This window comes from Delphinapterus leucas, chromosome 18 (assembly GCF_059928025.1).
Source record: "Delphinapterus leucas isolate spDelLeu-1000000601 "Yukka" chromosome 18, BTC_Dleu_Yukka2, whole genome shotgun sequence".
Classification (NCBI taxonomy): domain Eukaryota; kingdom Metazoa; phylum Chordata; class Mammalia; order Artiodactyla; family Monodontidae; genus Delphinapterus; species Delphinapterus leucas.
This window is the reverse complement of record NC_143146.1, coordinates 9822046-9841754: the sequence shown is the minus strand read 5'-3', so window position 1 is coordinate 9841754 and position 19709 is coordinate 9822046. Positions and strand designations below refer to the sequence as shown.

Genomic DNA, 19709 nt, shown 5'->3' with positions numbered 1-19709 from the left:
TTTCTGTATTTAACTACTATTACTTTATAGCCAATGGTAGGAAGTGTTGGTCTTAGTTTCTCTAGAAAATGAATTGAAGGGAACCACAAGCAACTTTCTATTCGTGATGGAAGGCCATAATTTAAATATTTAGATATACGTTATATAAATTAGTATGATTTTTATATTTGCATTGCATAGTAACAGTCTTTGAGAAAAATACTGCAAGTAATACCTTGGTAGCTGCTGTTAGAGTCTAACAAATTATACAACTTGACCAGACATATTTGGAACATTTAACTAGAAAACAAGACCGGTAGCTACAATTGATGATTTATGAATCAAATTCTGTGAATACATCTGCGACGCTTTAGAGATCATTTAGTTCAATAGCTTAGTGTAACAATATGTGAGAAGAGAACAGATAGCAATTTCTGAAAAGCAAAAGTGAGTAGTCCAGGCTAGATAGAACCACTTATTGAAAAGTCAGCCTTTCCCCACCGTACTGTGATGTCACCTCTGTCATAAATAAAGTGACCTTTTTGTATTGTCTATTTTTCTCTTTCCTTTTTAGTCATTCTGTCTTGTCTATTGATATAACTCTTTTTAATTGGGTATAAATATCGTTTAATAAAATTGGTAGAAATTTGTGAATGATGTTATCTTCCATGAAGAGATAATTTACTTTTTGTCTGGCAGACATATGTACAAAGGCAGATAACCTCAATCCAATCAGGCATTAAAATGATTTCTAAAGTGAAAACCTGGGATGTTTATGTTATGTTTATCAATGCCCTCCTTCTCAAAGGTCCCTGAGTTCCAAGTACTGTCTTTCCAGCCAGATGAGAAAACCAAAAGCTCTGTTTAGTTTATTCATCTTCTAGATGTTGCTTTCTGCTTAATGCTTTATCCTCTTGCCCTAAAAAGTTTCAGTCTTGACAAATGCATGAAGGGGATTATTTGTGTATTGGGTAGAACTCACTACCCTATGGTTCCTTTTTCTCTAGGATCTTGGCCACTTAAATCCAGGCTGCCTTAGGAGGCTTTGACTTATATATTGACGTTTTGCTAGTCAAAAATTATTTCTGAGGCTAGAGACAAAACGGAGATAGGACTTTCAGGTGCCATAGGAGTTTGTTGAAAAATAATGTCAGAATAAAATACCTTTTAAAGAAGTAGCATTACTTAGTACAGAAACCATAAGTTATCTGAAATACATTGTTGGCAGAGCAAAAAAGGAAGTAGACATTCATATTGAGGGAGAAACAGATTAGCTGTGAAAAAATGGTGTATTACTTCCAGTTATATAAAATTATAATATGTGGTTCTATTTGTGGAAGCCTTTTACTCTTCAAGTTATACATTTATTTATTTTTTTCTTAAAGTTTAAACACTGTGCCACAAACAAATATCACAGTGGTACTTAGGAAATCCAAACAGTAATACATAAAAAAATATATTTGTGTCTTTAAAGTTACTTATTAAGTAGGTATTCCCAATTTTGAAAATTTTAAAATAGAAAGGTTTAGTTATTTTCTAAGATTATAGAGCATGTAAGTGGTTGATATTAAATTCTATCTTAGGTCTTTCTGAATCCAGAGCACAAACTCTTAACTCTTATCAAAGACGGCCTTCTTGGCTTCAGTTCCTTCAGTGATGGAAGCTTACTCCCTACCATGGCAGCACATTCCATAATGGACTACTCTGATGTGTATTATGTTATTTATTACAGTATATTAAACTCTGTTCCCCTGTAACTCTTACCTATTAATCCTGAATATGTTAACTGTGCTATAAAACGACAGAGTTAAAGCAAGTTCGCTATAGCCTTAAATTTTAAGTTTATTGAACTTCTGACATTTTTGACTACATGATTTCCAGACTCTGCATATATTTGACATTGCTTTATTGAAAAAAAATTGGCTTAAATCCTGAATATGACGTTAAAGGATATTTTCCAAAAGTGAATGTAAAACATGTGGCTAAGTGTATACATAATTATTGATAAGATTTTATTTTTTAAAAAACATTTAGCTGCATAGATAAGTTATGTTTAGAATTTTACTTGCATATTTTTAAAATTTAAAATATTTTTATTTTGAGATACTTTTGATCTTAGAAGACTTAAGAATAGTACAAAGAACTTTTTTTACATGAGCCATTTGAGGATAAGTTGCTCACATGGAGTTACAATAGCTTCAAATTTAAATGTACATATACTCATATATTCTGATATATGTATACATTTACATATATGCTCAATGTTCTTTCTAATGTTTTATGATTTGGGAAAACTAATATTGGTAGATTCAGAAATAAAGACTAATTAAAAAATAAGTTATCAGGAGAAAATATTGCTTTATGGTGTATTTTTTCTTCATTTTAAAAGATTAGCTTGTTGTTGATGGAAATGTATTATTTATTGTTAGATGGATTTCATTGTTCAATTTGTAAAGTAAATTCTCTGATTATCCCTGATGTGGGAAGAAAGTCCACGCTTGTTTCAAATCAATTTAATTAGCACTCCTGAAATGTGCGTGAAGGAAGTGATATGTTCACTCACACTTTTGAATGTTTTAAAGTAACAAAACCAGCAAGAATTTAAAAGTGATTAAGGTCTGATTCTACTTTATCCCTTTTTTTCCCAAATATAGTTTATCTTCAAGAAACTTTCAATAGAAACGTTTCTCTGTATCAACTCTTTCACTGGTGAATAGCATTTGTTGTCTCTTTTCTATCTTTGACATTTGTCCCATAGAGTCTTTCATGGTGAATTACAATTGCATGTGTTTATTTATGCCCTATGGAATCAATAATTCAATACCAGGCATAGGCCTGGATGTGATAGGATTTTTGTTTGCAGAATCCCAAAACCTTGTTTCTGAAGCAAGGTACTGCCCACTGTCCCATCAATGGGTTTATCAGCTACAAAGAATGAGATTCTTATTCTAATTTATATTGACTCATTCAGGATGGGCCACATTGATTAATTACTTAAGCTCCACATTTCCAACCTCATTCTTTCTCTGATTTCTTAACCTTGGGTCTATCGCATAGTTCCTGAGTTATATTGGTAAACACGTATGATATTGCTACCTAATTTATAAAATTTTTGTTAGAAATAAATGAATTGAGTAATTTTAGTTATTGTTATAGAAACTAATCTTAAGGTTGAAATAACGAGATACTCTTACTTAGAGGTCTAATAGAATTCCTCTGTGAAGTTCTGCTCAATACCTTGGAAAACCTTTAGAGAAAAGTGAAGCCTGCTACTCCCATGTCCCAGTTTCAATTTTAGACACTCTAAGGGCAAACAACAGAAAACTATATCAGTACAACATTTGCTTAAATGTCTTATTTCCTCACAAAGGTCTGTGATTGATTACTTTAATCCTTGTATACTAAGAAGACACAAACAGAAGGATTGACATTTATCCATGTTTTAAAAAAGTTACGAGCCTCTCTTCCTTGGCCCGCAAATGTAATGTCAAAGTGTGGCTTGAATTATAAGAAGTCTCACTGCTCATTTTGAAATGGAAGGTGAAAGTTGCCTCTTCATTTTCAAATGTCTGATGGAAGATTACTTTATTCTCACACACAAAATATTTGTACTTAGATGAAATGGTACAGAATATTATAGTTCTGAAGTGTTTAATTCTTTCTCATAGAAATTTCAAGGGAACTTTGGATGCATTTGGCAGGAGCTTTTCCTAGTACAATCAGGTTGCTATGGTAAACCTATTATTTTAGGCAAAGGAGGACTGTGTTAGTAAAGTGCTAATCTCTTTTCTGTTTTATGTGAGCCTCTAATTACTCTCCAAATATTGAGCATGTACTGCAAGTGTGGTTTTGCCCTTTTAAAAAGTGGAAGAAAATAAGGTTGTAGAGAGCGTACCTTCTGTTCCCAGGCTAGCAGGTGCATTTGATGATATGGTGTTCTTCTTAAATAATCTCATTCTGGATCAGGAAATACAGTTGGTTTATTTTTTTAGAGAAATAGAATCAGAAAGTAAAGGAACGGATTTTATGTGTTAGTGAAATTCAAGCCTCCCATTATGTTTTTTTAATTATAAAAATAGAAATAATAATATCTGTTATTTATGGACCACTTACTATGTGTCAGGTCCTGTCCTATGTACTTGATATGTATGATAATATTTAGCCTAACCAAAATCTTACGTGATCAGTGTCATTATTATCCCCATCCTGTAGCCGTAATAAATGAGGTTTAACTTAGTCTTCCAAAGAATCACATTTAAGATTGGATGTGCCAGGATTAAAATCCAGATTTATTTAAAATCAGAGCCCATTCTTTTAACTGAATCTTACGTTAAAATTTATTTTCTTTCTTCTTTGCCTGATTAACATTTAACAAACACTTTAAGACTCATTCCGAATTCACCTTTTCCAGGAACCTTCTGTAACCCTATAGGGTGTGTGTGCTCATGTACTTTACCTGTATTCCCTCTACTATTAAAAGTTTTTAAATGTCTTTCTTAATTTTGTATCTTCAGGATAAACTAGATGAGCTGTAAACTGTGCTTTTTGTCCATGTTCTGACTTAAAGTTTTCCTGTATTTTGTAGAAGTGTCAAATTTGAAATGCTTAAGTAAAATCTGTTTTAATCAGGACTTCTACGTATCTGCTTTACTTCATTACCCTTCTTTGCTAGTGTATAATAGCCTTTAAATACAATTCATAGGGATTGCAATCCATTATAAAAGTATGTCTTTGGACTAACTTTTTGTATGTCCTTAAAGGTTAAGTTTATTAAAATTTACCTGGAGTGGGCAGACTCTGTAAATTTCAGTTAAGTTTTGGTTGGATGGTATTGATGATGTTGACTGAATTAATTTCTTTTCAGACAGTTATTTCCATCCTTTTCATCCTGTTCCTGGATTGTCTTTTTAAAAATTACTTGGTTTATTTGCATTTTTGAATATATCTTTCTTTAGATTTTCCTCTCAATTTGTTATATAACAGAGTACTTGCTAGTGCTAGACCTGCAAACTTCCATTATCCTTCATTCTTACTTATCAGAATACTAATTTGATAATCATTTGAGAATCCACAGTTACATCTCCATAACATTAAACTAATCATTGAAATACTACCATTTAGTAAATAAAGGAGAGGAGACTCAATTTCTTCTATTTTTTCTTTCTGAATTTGTTTTTATTTTTTTAAGTGTTTTATTTTCACATCTTTATTGGAGTATAAATGCTTTACAAAGTTTTGTTAGTTTCTGCTGCACAACAAAGTGAATCAGCTACATGTATACATGTGTCCCCATATCCCCTCCCTCTTGCACCTCCTTCCACCCTCCCTATCCCACCCCCCTAGGTCCTCACAAAGCACCGAGCTGATCTCCCTGTGCTGTGCAGCAGCTTCCCACTAGCCATCCGTTTTACATTTGGTAGTGTACGTATGTCACTACTGCTCTCTCACTTCGTGCCAGCTTCCCCTTCCCCCCATGTGCCCTCAAGTCTGTTCTGTACATCTTTGTCTTTATTCCTGCCCTGCCACTAGGTTCATCAGTACCGCTTTTCAAAATTCCATATATGCACGTTAGCATAAGGTATTTGCTTTTCTCTTTCTGACTTACTTCACTCTGTATGACAGATTCTAGGTCCATCCACCTCACTACAAATAACTCAGTTTCGTTCCTTTTTATGGCTGAGTAATGTTCCATTGTATATATGTGCCACATCTTCTTTATCCATTCATCTCTCGATGGACATTTAGGATGCTTCCATGTCCTGGCTATTGTAAATAGTGCCACAATGAACATTGTGGTAAATGTATCTTCTTGAATTATGGTTTTCTCTGGGTATATGCCCAGTAGTGGGATTGCTGGGTCATATGGTAGTTCTATTTTTAGTATTTTAAGGAACCTCCATACTGTTCTCCATAGTGGCTGTATCAGTTTACATTCCCACCAACAGTGCAGGAGGGTTCCCTTTTCTCCACACCCCCTCCAACATTTATTATTTGTAGATTTTTTGATGATGGCCGTTCTGACCGGTGTGAGGTGATACCTCATTGCGGTTTTGATTTGCATTTCTCTAATGGTTACTAATGTTGAGCATCTTTTCATTGTATTTGTTGGCCATCTGTATGTCTTCTTTGGAGAAATGTCTATTTAGGTCTTCTGCCCATTTTTGGATAGGGTTGTTTGTTTTTTTGATATTGAGCTGCATGAGCTGCTTGTATATTTTGGAGATTAATCCTTTGTCAGTTGTTTTGTTTGCAAATATTTTCTCCCATTCTGAGGCTTGTGTTTGCTACTACCTCAACAGAGAACTTTGCTGGCTGCTAACAGGTTACAAATCAGCCTGGACCATAAATAGATCACTGTTTATGGTAGGGTTCTGGCATGTATTTATTTAGTATAAAGTGTGCATTCACTGATCTACTAATGGTGTGAACCAAGTACTGTGGGATCAGAGAGAAGGAACAGATCCTCCAGGTGACCAAACAGGGATGGCAAGGAAGGGTTTATAGAGGATTTCAGATTTAAGCTGGCTGTTGAACACTAGGTTGAATTTTATAGAGAAAGTTGTAGAGTGCATGGCAGAGAGAAGAAATGGAGCACAAAAACAAAGTCTCTGAACATGAGTGCACTGTGATTGTTGGGTATAAGCTTAGGAAGGTGAGTTGGATCTCGTGTAGAAAGCCCTGTTGAGAAATTTGATCTCTGCCTTAAAGGTCATGTGGGACCATCACGGGAAGGGGAGTTCCATCATCATAGCTATGTTTTAAGAAAGTAGATTTTATGAAATTTGAAATTGAAAGGAGAAGAATGGTTAATTAGAAGAAGGAAGGCATCAAGTATGTCATCAAGTTTTTTCAACACTCAGTGACAGATTAAATGAATAGCGACCTTCTCCGGGATAAAAGAATCCAGGAAGAGGAGTAAGTTTGTGAATAAAGGTGATGAATTTGCTGTGGAACGTATTTCATTGATATAACTGTGGAAAATACAAATGAAGGTATTCAGGTGATTGGAAATGCCTTTGCATTCCAGGGAGAAACGTCTTATTCTAAATTCAAGTTCTTCCATTAAAGCTCACGCTTTGTGTCAATATTACCAAACTGTTTACATGTGATTATTATTTAGTGCATCTGTTCAATAAATATTGGTTTAAACATTATGAGGACACATGAGAAGTGCAGTTAATTCTGATGTTTTTGTGAAGATGAGTGATTAGGAGGGTGCAAGTGTCATGGATTTGGTGGAATTTACTTTGGATCTTAAAGGATGAGTGGAAGTTCACCTGGCAGGTCTATGTCCTGGTAGTGAATGGAGTGAAGTTGTGAACTGAGACAGCAAAATAATGCCCTTTAAAATGTGGACCGCATGAAGAATTTACTCTTCTTTACCTTTCTGTGTGTGACAGATTAGCCTTTCTTAATGCTTTGCCATCCCATCAGAATCTTCTGTATCCTAAAAACTAAATTAGAGCTACATACATAAAGTTAATTCAGCTAATATTTGCCTTAACATATTTTTAAAACACCAACAGACACACGGCCTAAAAAATGAATTGCAAAATGGTAAATTATTGTCTGATATTTTAAACAGATGCTTGAATTACAATCTATCAGGAAAAAAAGGTACCTAGGACCATATATTAACACTTTACTATCCAACTGTATAAAAGGCGGGGGGCGGATAAATTGGGAGATTGGGAGAAATAGAAGACCCTATCCAGAATGAAAACAGTGAAATGGAGATATTTAAACACATATGCCAGTAGTTAGTTCATCCTTTTCAAAGAAGCCAATAATACATATTCAGGAAACTTCCTGTATGCCTCAGAATGCTAATAAAATGGTCAGCATAAATACATATGCCCTCAAACTTAAAAAGTGTTGTTTTCTTGGTAACTGGGAGTGGATTACCTGTCAGGAATGATGTGGGTGAAGTTTCCCACATCTGTCCACCATGGACTAGTTAACCATACAGGGCCACACTGCTGACCGTCCTATATTTTGCCTCTCTCCACAATCTGGATCATTGTTGTCCTTCACACATCTACCTATGAGAGAACCAGTGTGTTTATGCACAGCAGGAGATTAACCGGGGCTCAGAAAATCTGGGTTCTAGGACCAATACTGCTGATGTCTACTTTGCTGGCCTTAAGCACGTCATTTAGCCTTAGCATACTTGAGTTTCCTCATCTATTAAATAAACTGCAGAAAGTCATGGATCCTCCTGACATTTTATAGCAAATAAACACTTGCTGGTATATTTTTTCAGGGAGAGATCTGGGGTCTACCAGTCAGAGTTCTTTCTTTTTTTTTTTTTGTGGTACGTGGGCCTCTCACTGTTGTGGCCTCTCCCGTTGCGGAGCACAGGCTCTGGACACGCAGGCCCAGCGGCCATGGCTCACGGGCCCAGCCGCTCCACGGCACGCGGGATCCTCCCGGACCAGGGCACGAACCTGTGTCCCCTGCATCGGCAGGTGGACTCTCAACCACAGCGCCACCAGGGAAGCCCCACCAGTCAGAGTTCTTGATTGCGTACAACAGAAACCAAGGTCATTAACTGGGATGAAAAATCATTTTATTAGAAGAGTTTAGGCTCAGAACACAAGCTTGGACAATCAGCTCACGCAGCACCCCAGCGAAGCAAGGCACTGCCGAGAACCAGCCCCTGCAGCCATCACGTTTAAACTTCAGCCTCTGTGTGCCGAGCTCTACTACCCCTGGATGCTCACTGCTATGCTGTTACACTTGGCATTCTGCCACAGCCCTGTGCCTTGCTTTCACCCTCATGAATCCAAGCCCCGGCCAAGAGCATCTGGCGTGTCTCTGTTCTGTCTGCCGGTCCATAGGAAGAGGGGTATCATTGGGGAAAGAGGAGGGGCTCTGACTCCTGCTGAACTTGGCACTGCCTCCAAGTTGGAGGAGAGATGGGTTGAAGCATGGCCAGAACAACATTATCTATCGCCATATCTTTCACTGGATTCTCAAATGGATCATAACCCCACCATTTCTGCCACAAAAGATTATGAGTCACTGCATTAGATTATCTTTAATTACAACTCTGAAATTATATGATTCTAAATACTAGTTTTTCTTTCTTCCATCATATCCCAGCTCAGAATTTCTTTAACGAGATACAAATGCAGCAACAGAATGACTAACAACATTGCAGGGTCAGCCCTGAAGTATCTTATGATCATTTCAGTGGGTGTGTAATTATGATGGTTGGGATAATGACAGAGAGTAACAGATGTCTCGGAGTAGTCACTCAGCTGAATTTCTGGCAAACCAGTACCAATTCCTCAGAAAAAAGAAATGTACTTTCTGGTGCTGCATTATGAGTATATTAAGATACAATATGGCTTAATGTTTAGATGCACAAACTTTAAGTGTAATGAGAATGGATATAAATTTTGAATCTGTCCCTTAAGAACTGGTTCACCAGGGAAAGTAACTTGGCTTCAGTATGTCTCCATTTCCTGTTTAGTAAAATGATAGTGATAATGCTAGTCAATGTGTGGTATTATGAAAACAAAATGACAGAATTGAAGGAATTATAGTGTTTGAGGCATAGTTACAGCTCCAGAAATAATAACAAATAACAAAAGACATAAAGATAAAGACTTAACTGTTTATAAACATAAAGATAAATAGTTAAGAAATCCCCAAACTATGAACCAAACTCATTCCAAAACATGTTTATACTTTTCAACTTTAAGTCAAGGATAATAAGATATTTAGGACATGCACTCGGACATGTGTTCCATGTTGAAATGACTTCTATGAACTCAAAAATTGATGCCAAATCATCACTAAAATATCAGTTTGAAATGTACCTATGAACATTTTTTTTCTGATGTGGCAGACAGACCCACACTAAAAATATTTTTTTAAATGACCACATTATGGCAAATTATGTCAAAATATATAAAATTGACTCAGTTATGTTAAATGGCCTCATCATAAGTGGAGTATGAAATACCCAGAGAGTTTAATAGTTGGATTATTCTTCAAAAATGAATGAAACAAACAAAAAAATGAATGAAACAGAAAGTGGAAAGTAGAAGATGGGAACGACATGAGCCAGGAGTTGTCACTTCAGCTCCCACCGACCTCCTTGGCATTTGTGCTTGACCTTCAGCTTAACCTTAGGGAGGTAGGAAAAGGTATTTGCTGAGCTATTATCAGCCACAGACTAGAACTGATCCAGGAAGTCTAATAGGATGCTTGCTTCCTTTCAAAGCCTTCCTGATTCTGTGAGCCTCCTACTGAGTGCACTCTGCCTTTGTGTTTTGCAGGTAAGTGTGAGTGTGGCGAATGCACTTGCTACCCACCGGGAGGCAGCAGGGTATATGGCAAGACGTGTGAGTGTGACGATCGCCGCTGCGAAGACTTGGACGGCGTGGTCTGTGGAGGTGAGCAATTCTCACAGCCCTCTGCTCCCTACGTGCAGCCTGCTTCACCTGCCTTTCTTATCCTACTTCTTCTTTTTTAAAAAAAATTCTGTTACAAAGAAGATAAACAAAAAGCAATACACAATTAGACCTAAAAGCAGTATACTGTTAGGTTGGTAAGGACCTTGGACTCTTGATTTAATCCACGTGTATGTATGTGACAGGATAAAGCATGCTATTGATAAAAGATGGTGGAGACTAAACCAAGTCCTCTGAAGACAGTGAAAGGGTTTGCTTCAACCAGTTTACAGTTTTGATTACTGATAAAAACGGATTGGGGAAGTAAGTATCACCTGAGACTTGGAAAATAAAGCAGTAAGACTATATTCCAAGTTAATTACACAATCACAAGAGATACACACTCAGTTTCCATGATGGCTCTGAGACCCCAAAACAAACTTACTGAAGTAATAAACAGTGCAAAGGAAGAATGAGGTAGATGAGGGTTGTCACGAAGCTTAACACAGCAGAAAGGAGAGTCCCAGCGGTAGAACGTTGCCAGTGTCCACCTGAGCTTCATCCAGGGGAGGGAAAGGGGGTCACCAGGGAACTGAAAGGGGGTTCAGTCTTGCAAAGCTCCATATTGTAGAGAGGGTGCGTGCCGATTGCGGTTCCTTCCAGGTTTCCAGGACAATTGAGGTGAACTGGGCGTGGAATCACACTAAAAGAATATAACTATATCTCTTTAAGATAATTATCATAATGCAGTTGGGCACTATTATTGGGGGAAAAGCCCGCACATGTACGTACAAGTGATGGAAGGCTGGCACACCACCCATCTCTATCATCTCTCTGACCTCTATGTATATCTATCTAGCTACTCTCTCTCTAACCAACTATAAAACACTTGGAATTTGATCAAAAATATTTTCTTCTTTTCTTTCTCTGTGAGCCAAGGGAAAAGGCCCTTTTTAATAACTGTTGGGCCGGGTGGTTTATCTCTCGCAGTTCCCGTGATAGACATCCTCAGAGATAGTTCCTGCTTTTCTCATTTCACAAATGGAAAAGTGAATGAGGTTTGAGGTGTTAATGTCCCATAACTGAAAAGTGCCAGACTCAGGGTTGGAGCTGTGGAGTTCAGTTCACAGATCTCTCTCTAAACCACAATTTCCCCCAGAGTGATATCCCACTGTTTTGACTTTATGTCAATATTATTTTTAGTTTAGAGTCTCTTTTCACTCGTGTTAGTTATCAGACATATCTAAACAGATTATAGTCGTTTTTATTGTTGTTGTTAATTTCTTGACATTTTACAAACCTGTCATATCTACATACCCATTAAATGACCAGTCCCCCCTTCCCCCAGCGAATCTCTCTTTCTCTCTATCTTTGGGGAGGGAACCAAAGATGAAAGCAAATCTATATATCTGCTTGTTAGAAGAGATCAAATGTTTACTAGGTAAGTGAGAAAGCATCTCACAAAGTGATAATTTTTTAGACTAATTCTTGACTCCGTGTGTCTACACTCTGGATTTGTCCATCTGCCCAGAGTCCTCTGTGTCCCAGAGGGACCTGACCCCCATTAGCCAAACTAGTAAAAGACCAGTGTACAAACCAGAACACCAATTACTTGAAATACAATCAGAAATATAATTGCCCCAGAGACTAGAATTTTTTTTTGTAGAGAAACTCTATGAGAAGTAAGAATCTGAGATAAGGATTTGGATGCAAGTCCTTGGAAAGGGGAAGGAGTTTCTGGTAGGAGAGTGGGAAAGTGTGGCATGGAGGAGGGGCAGCCGATTAAGACTGTGCTGTCAACCCAGTTACTGCTGTGGTCAACTGGAGCTTCATCCCAGCACAGAGGATGGAACTCTAGGAGCCCGAGTAAAACACACAATTCTTATATCATCAGTCATTGGTTGAGGATTGCTTCTAGGAGACGTTAACTGCCAGGCCACATCCAGCATGCCTCACAGGTACAGGATCAGAGCAGGCTTCTGCAGTTGGAGAAAACCTCGGGGCAGAGAATCCAGGGCATGCCGAGTGAAAGTCATCATAACAGAAAGGATGACGTTGCTGGTGGACCCCTGCAGCTGCCAGAATACACGTGCAGAAGGACCGCAGCTCTCACACCGGGTGGTCTATCCTCTCTGGATAGTGCAGATTCTCATTCTTTACCACTGGCTAGATTTTGCTACCGACAATCCATCCTCTCTTTGATTGGATACAGGATGTGGCACAGTAGACTAGGCAGTAGCTGGAGACAGGCTAATATATCTTATCCTCCTGGTAGAGCCTTGGCTACGATTTGGGAGATCCTTGCTTACACATTTAGAGATTAATTCTTAGATGGTTGATCTTCCCAAATATAGATGATATTGGAACATATTTATCAGAGCACAAACGTGTTTTCAAAGTTGGGAAAAACTTTGCTGCTTCTCCTGTGTCAGCTAGCAGCCAACAAATATTAGTACAATAGTAATCAGATAAGCAAAGCATCTTTGATCTCTATAATTGGATGGATTCTCTTGGTGTTTCTTCTTAAATTTTAGCAACCAGCTCTAGGAAATCACCTATGCATTTTAATTTCGTATTTTAGATTGCATTAAAGACATTTTACTGACCGAAAGATCTTGGAACATTTTTCAAGTAGGTAAAGGAAACACACCTTGGAAATTTTTCTTGAAAATATTTTGTGTTGTTATTCTTAAATTTCACTTTGACATTCAGATAATGTCCTTGAGAGATTTAGGGTTAAGATAATACCAGTAATTTCTTTCTTTTTTTTTTTGGCTGCATTCGGTCTTCGTTTCTGCGCACGGGCTTTCCCTAGTTGTGGCGAGCGGGGGCTACTCTTCGATGCGGTGCATGGACTTCTCATTGCGGTGGCTTCTCTTTGTTGCAGAGCCTTGGCTCTAGGCACGTGGGCTTCAGTAGTTGTGGCACGTGGGCTCAGTAGTTGTGGCTCGCGGGCTCTAGAGCGTGGGCTCAGTAGTTGCGGCACACGGGTTTAGCTGCTCTGTGGCATGTGGAATCTTCCCGGACCAGGGCTTGAACCCATGTCCCCTGCATTGGCAGGTAGATTCTTACCACTGCGCCACCAGCGAAGTCCAATACCAATAATTTAAAAGGTTGTCTGTAGGTAACAGCGATTGGCTTCACTTACCTTCTCCTGCTTCATCTGAGCTCTGCAGCCCAGTTGACAGTCTGGAGCCTTAAATTCTGCCACAGGTTCTGCACTAGGGCCTATGCACACATCTGTACACATTTCAGTGTGTAGTTTTTTTGTGACTCTTTACTCTGATGGTCAGTCCTATTGCTTGGAGGGGGATAGTTCCAGGAAGGAGAGGGAGAGAGATGTCCCCATCAGTGGTCAGCTCATGTGTATCTGAAGTGACATGTAGCTAGAAAAGCTGCACATAGTTTACAGTCCACACTGATGCTCTGTTGGTGTTCCTCAACAAGATAAGTCTAGTCTTGGTATTCGTGGTGGCTGCGGTCTATAAAGTTGTCTTGAACAGGGATTTGGCAAATACTGACTCACTGCTCCTGAGGGAAATACGGGACTAGCTAGGTTCCTGCCTCTGTTTGCAGCATTTTTATCAACCAGTCAATACATAACCTTGTTTTATGTGTGTGTCTATGTAAAGACATATTGTGTCATATGTAGTTGATTTATTAACATTGAACTCGGCCAACAACCCTATAACTCACGCCTGAATGAAGATTATTTGGCTCACGGATTTTCTCCGTAAGGCATATCGCAGCCTTTTTTGCACTTAGGGACACTGGATAGCACTTCAGCACTGTACTTGGGAGCCATCTAAAAACATTGAAATCACCAACAAAAAGCACAAAAATGCAAAATGTACAGCACCAAGTATATTGGGAAAAGGACACTTGTTTACAGTGTAAGAGCTGAACAAAGAAGGCAGAGTGTGACCTTCTTTGATCTTTGCTGGGAATGTGAACCTCAGGCAACTCAATTTTTTCACCATTCGGCCCGTGTTCTCAAATGACCTGGAAAGCTTCTCGAGTGTTGATTTCAGGGATACAAATAAATTTTAGCGAGTAGGCAAGTTATCAAATATGAAATCTTCGAATAGTGAAGATCAACTGTAATTCATGTTCTCACGGGAAACATCACCTCCCGCGTGAGTTTTGCACTTGGCCTCCAGTACTCAAGGTACTGTGATTTTTAATTCCTCTATTTTCTGAGCACTGCTTTATGGAAGGAATTATTTGAGCCTTGGCTATTATAGCCTTGAATTTCATTTATGTCTCAGCTGCTCTCTGGACAGAAATTACAAGAAACATGCCATTAATTAACAAGTTTGAACGTAAATAATTTCAGTGTTAAAGTATATGACATAGTAAACCTGCTGATAAGGGGATCACAGGTTCCTTTCACAAACATTTATGTAAATGTACTTAACTATTTAGAAATGTAAGTGGCAATATAGTACAGTAGTTAAGACTACAGACATGAGGCTTTCTTGGTTCCAACCTTGGTTCTGCCACTTACTCCCCATATGACCTGAGGCAATTTACATAACCCCCATTTCTCACCTATAAAAGATGATTATAATATATGTCTCTTGTAGGGTTATTGTGAGATTAAGTGAGTTAATGTGTATAAAGTACTTAGCACATGTGTCATATGTATATACATTAGATATTATTATCATTAGTGTTATATACCTATAGAGAAAATGATAGACATAACCTCTCAGGTGGAATTTTATGCTGTGGATTCCAGTAAACTCTATGCGACACAGAACAGAGCTCCACGTTTGCTTGGTTATTCCTTTTGTAACCACAGTTTATTCAGAACTGTGACTGTCTTGTCTTCAATTTTGGACGGCATAGATGAATTCTCCTGTCTGTTGTTTTTGCATGGTGCAGTTTCTATCCTCACACTTGCCACTGAGCTACCAAATCAAAGTGGCCATATGCATCTCAGAAGTATTTTTAGTGGCTCTTACTCAGCAGGGCACCTTCCATGGAGAAGCTTCTCATGGGTTTGCAAGCAGGGAGGAGCACAGGTAAGAAGACACTGGCCGTTAGGGCTTGAATAAGAGCATGCATCGCCAAAGTTTCTATATTTCTCAGTCTATCTAAAAATATCCATTATCATAAGAACATCTCTTCTTATTTAATAATATCCTATCATGTAATAATTAAATCAGCAAATAACGCATTGCATACTTACTCCGTGTAAAGGCCAGCACTGCCCCTCAAACACAAGCATGTCCTTAAATATTTTTGATCTCCTTGATGCCTTTACCTCTGACATGTATGTCTGCATTCCTCTTGGTTCAATCTTCAACCCATAGAAACTTGCTCTGTCTCCCACCATTCTGTATAACTGACTCCCTGGGGTTTTTCGTAATTCTTAGTTGCCCAAATCCGGGGTGCCATTCAGGTCTCATTCTACGTGACCGCTTTTCAGCGTAGAGCTGTGGTTACTCTACTCAGAATCCCCCTTGACATGGTCTCCTGGGCCTCAGAAACACCTTCTCCCTGTTTCTTCTCTCACTTCTCTCATAACCACTTGATCTTTTTTTCTTACTCATCTCTCAGAGCTTACCAATAAATCTTAGCACTTCCCTAGAAATGGCCTTTGCATGTCTTTTCTGCTCACTGTTTACTGTCCTCGAGTAATCTCCACTTCTTTCTTCCTCTTTTATCTTGAGGTCCGTGTCTGCCAAGATGATTTCTTAGCATCATTCCCTCCTGGCTTCATACTCTTCAAATTTGAATTAAATATTTCCAATGTGGAAATTCCTCCACATTCTGCATGGTTGAAACTGAGGTAATCGTTTATTTTTTTCTTTAATTCAAGAAATATTTGTTGAGCTCCAGCTCAAACAGCTCAAAAACTGTTTGCCAGCCCTGGAGATTCAGTGGTGAATCTACTGGAGTTGATGATTATGCTTGAAGGGTAACATTGAGAAAGGAAGGGTAATGAGGTGGATGGTCTGAAAGAAGAAGCACTAGTTCAATGGAAACATACATGATAGGGGCTTTGACGTAGACTGGAGGCTACAGAAGGCTTCGCTAATGCCTTCACATCTGGTAAAGACGATATGATGCATGACATGTGCTTGACACGTATTAATCAGCTAAGCATCATGACCACCATACTTGGTAGCTGAATGCATAGAACGTAGCCAGGTGGGGAGAGGTGGGTGCGACCCGGGAGTCACAGAACAGTGTGCCGAGGCATATGCGGGAAGGGAGGGTGACATGTTCAAGGGGTTTTTGAGAACTGGAGAGAAACCCTGTGTGATAGGAGATGAGAATGCAAAGGGGAGCAGGGTATGACAGATTTTGTAAACCGTGTTAATGATTTGGGGCTTTACTCAAGCGATGATCGGAAGCCATACGAGGAGTTTACACAAGACAATAGCGTTATCACTCTGTTTAAAAAGTACCTCTGGCTGCCAGGTGAAGTTTGGATTGCTGGGAGGAGTGTGTATTTGTGGGGTTGGTGGGTGAACGTGGATTTAGGAGATGAGTGGTGAGAGATGAAGGTGGTTTAGCTAGATGGGGGACGGTAAAGATGGAAAAACTTGGATGTATTGGAGACAGTATTAGAAATAATATGGACAACAGGCTAACAAAACCCTTTACCTTGCTGCGAGAGACTCTGACCCTCTGTTAACCCCCCCACTCCAGCTCCCTGGAAACAGATGAAGATGGTAGATGCCAATGTTACCAGGCAACATTGCTCATGGTAATGTGACCTATGATCGATAAGTTGCAGCTAGATGGGAGAGATTGTGAATGAACTATGAATGTCTTATGGGAATGCCATGGTTTTTGGCTTCTATGAGTGCTGTGACTCTGCCACCAGCCATGTCCCTTGCGGGTTTTCTGGAAGCTATGCTTAAGGAATAGTTAGAAGAGATTTTGGGCTCCTATGGGGCATAAGACTTCTAAGCCACAGAAGCCTCAGCATCTGTGTGATACGGAGTTCGTTGAAGTGTCCATCTCCAAAACAGGACAAAAAATTCCATCTGTTTTAGATTTCTTGATTCACCAGCTACAGAATGTTTTGGAAGGAAGTTGGCATCATACGAATCAGCAGTTCTGTGCCTTGAGGAAGGAACGGCAGCTACTTTGTTCAAAGCATTTGGTCTCCCCATCATGTGGCAGCCAGTGGGGAACGAATCTCACTACTAGGAGTGTGTGAAACACATTAACATCATCCCTCTGGTGTAGCTTCCGAGAACAAAATTGACATCACTAATATGGGTAATTTTCTCAGTTCACTGCCAGACACCGAGCCATAGTGTCTGTGACCTTTCACCTGGAGGGACGGACAAGAAGCACGTATCTACTGTGTGGCCAGAGATCAAAATGTGGGTCCCTGGCTCCAAAGCAGGGACTCCCTGAGCACTTTAGCAAACAAGGAATAAGTAAAACCAAAAATAGCTGTAAACCTACCGAATCAGCGGGCTCATGAGACCTAAGAGCCAATGGTGTTTATACACCTTCCTAACAATAAATGCTGAAAGCGATTAAACCAATTCTGGGAGGCTGGGATAAATTAGCAGCTGTACCTGAAGGTGAATGTAAGCAATTACATAATTTTAAACAGTTCAGTTTTGATTACACCAAAATTACAACCTGAAAATGAGGGTCATGACGGTGACTGGCAAAGAGAAAGTCAATAGGAAGTAAGACCATGCCTCACTTACTTACTGGTTAAGTCATGTTCAGTGATCATAGACCACATGTGGATCTTCTCAAAACATCCCTATTAACAATAAAAATTTTATGTGACCTACAAATGCATGGATTTTTAAAATCAGATGTCACTACTGAAAGAAAAACACACTTCATCCAGAGAGGTAGTCCCTAAGATGTATTCATTTTTAGGGTACTTGATTTTAAGATTTCATAAGGAAAATATATCTACATGTTGGCTCACGTGTGTTTAATTGTTTTGAACTAATATAAGCTAAACCAGAGATCTCCCTCCTGTACTCCACATACCCAGGATGAGACTAAGGAGTGGACTGGTTATTGCTTTTCTCTGCTTTGTCCTCTCTGCTTCTGAAATAAGACTATGAGTACAGTTTAAGAAACAAGAAGGGATAATGAAGAGCCACCTATTAATTATACAATCAGTTCACATTTCATTTCTTCAGGGAGTTCTTTGGTTTGTAGCTGCAATTTGAAGAAGATCAGGCAGCCTGAGAGTATGAGTGCAGTGACCACTACCCCCTTCCCAGGCATTGCTGGAATTCTCACATTCAGGAAGGTTCAGACCACTCACTCAGGCCACGCCTTTCTTAGCTGGACAATGTGGGTAGCAGTGTGATTGTCTCCAAATTACATCTTAAAATCACAACCCTCTTTCCTGAGTTTGTAAGTGTACCGGTGTTGGGATGCACCCTGCAGGCCTATAAGCTTTGTAGTTGCCCAACCTGGAGACTGAACAAAGAGACATCAGTCATTTATCGGGCAGGGGATCTTACAAGTCTGCAGCAAAAGGTCCTGGAGTGACACCGCACCATTTATGGCAGACATCAGGACATGGCAGCTGCTCCAGGGAGGAGGAGGTTACCATTTATGGGGGGAACTGATGTCAGGTTGGCTCATCAGTTACCAGGGAAACCAGTGGCTGGGGCAAGGGGCAAGTACATAAACAGTATGTTTATTAAGCCTATAATTAAGAGGATTGGATGGTCAAGTGAGTGAAGGAGGGACTGGTCGAGCAGGGGATGTACAGAGAGCAGGGGCGCAGCCATCCTGAATGGCCTCACCACACAACCAGTTAGGACTGTGTTCAGCTACAAGCCTGCAGATTGTCACTTCAGGGATGGATGGATGGTGAGGTAACTACCTGAGAGCTGTCAGAGTCCCACACACCCTCTCTCTTCATTTCCTCTCTGCCGTTCGAGTATGACTTTTGTTGTCACGCTCCTTGAAAATCTCCCATTGTGCTCATCTTCCAGGAAAGAAGAAAGGGAAAATAGGGCAAAGGGCAAAGGATAACATGCTAGCTGAGTCTGTCCCATTTTCTTTGGAAGACAATAGCTTTCCTGGAAACCTCACCCAAGAGATTTTCTCTTATATCTCACTTATTAGAGCTAAGTCCTAGGGGCACCTCTAGGTCAAAAGGAGCCTGAGTAATCAAATATTTTCCAAATGAACTATTATCACCTCTCTGAAAAATAATGAGGCTTCCCCTAGTATTAACAAGGGGAAAAGAGTATTGGGCAGGCAATATGTAGTATCTGATGCAATTAGATACCTTCATGTGTCAGTTTCCTAATTGAGAACCGTCACTGCAGTGTATTGAGGAAGTGTGTCTCAGAGCCCATGGATTCA

The 19709-nt window shown here is 39.3% G+C and overlaps 1 protein-coding gene across 1 annotated transcript in view; it reads left to right on the top strand.

The window, feature by feature from the left end:
* Positions 1-19709, top strand: part of ITGBL1 (integrin subunit beta like 1) — a 218651-nt gene that overhangs the window by 179114 nt on the left and 19828 nt on the right. The window contains exon 8 of the mRNA XM_022576826.3: positions 10269-10385. Within this exon, the coding sequence (XP_022432534.3) occupies positions 10269-10385 (117 nt within the window). The remainder of the gene's footprint in view (positions 1-10268; positions 10386-19709) is intronic.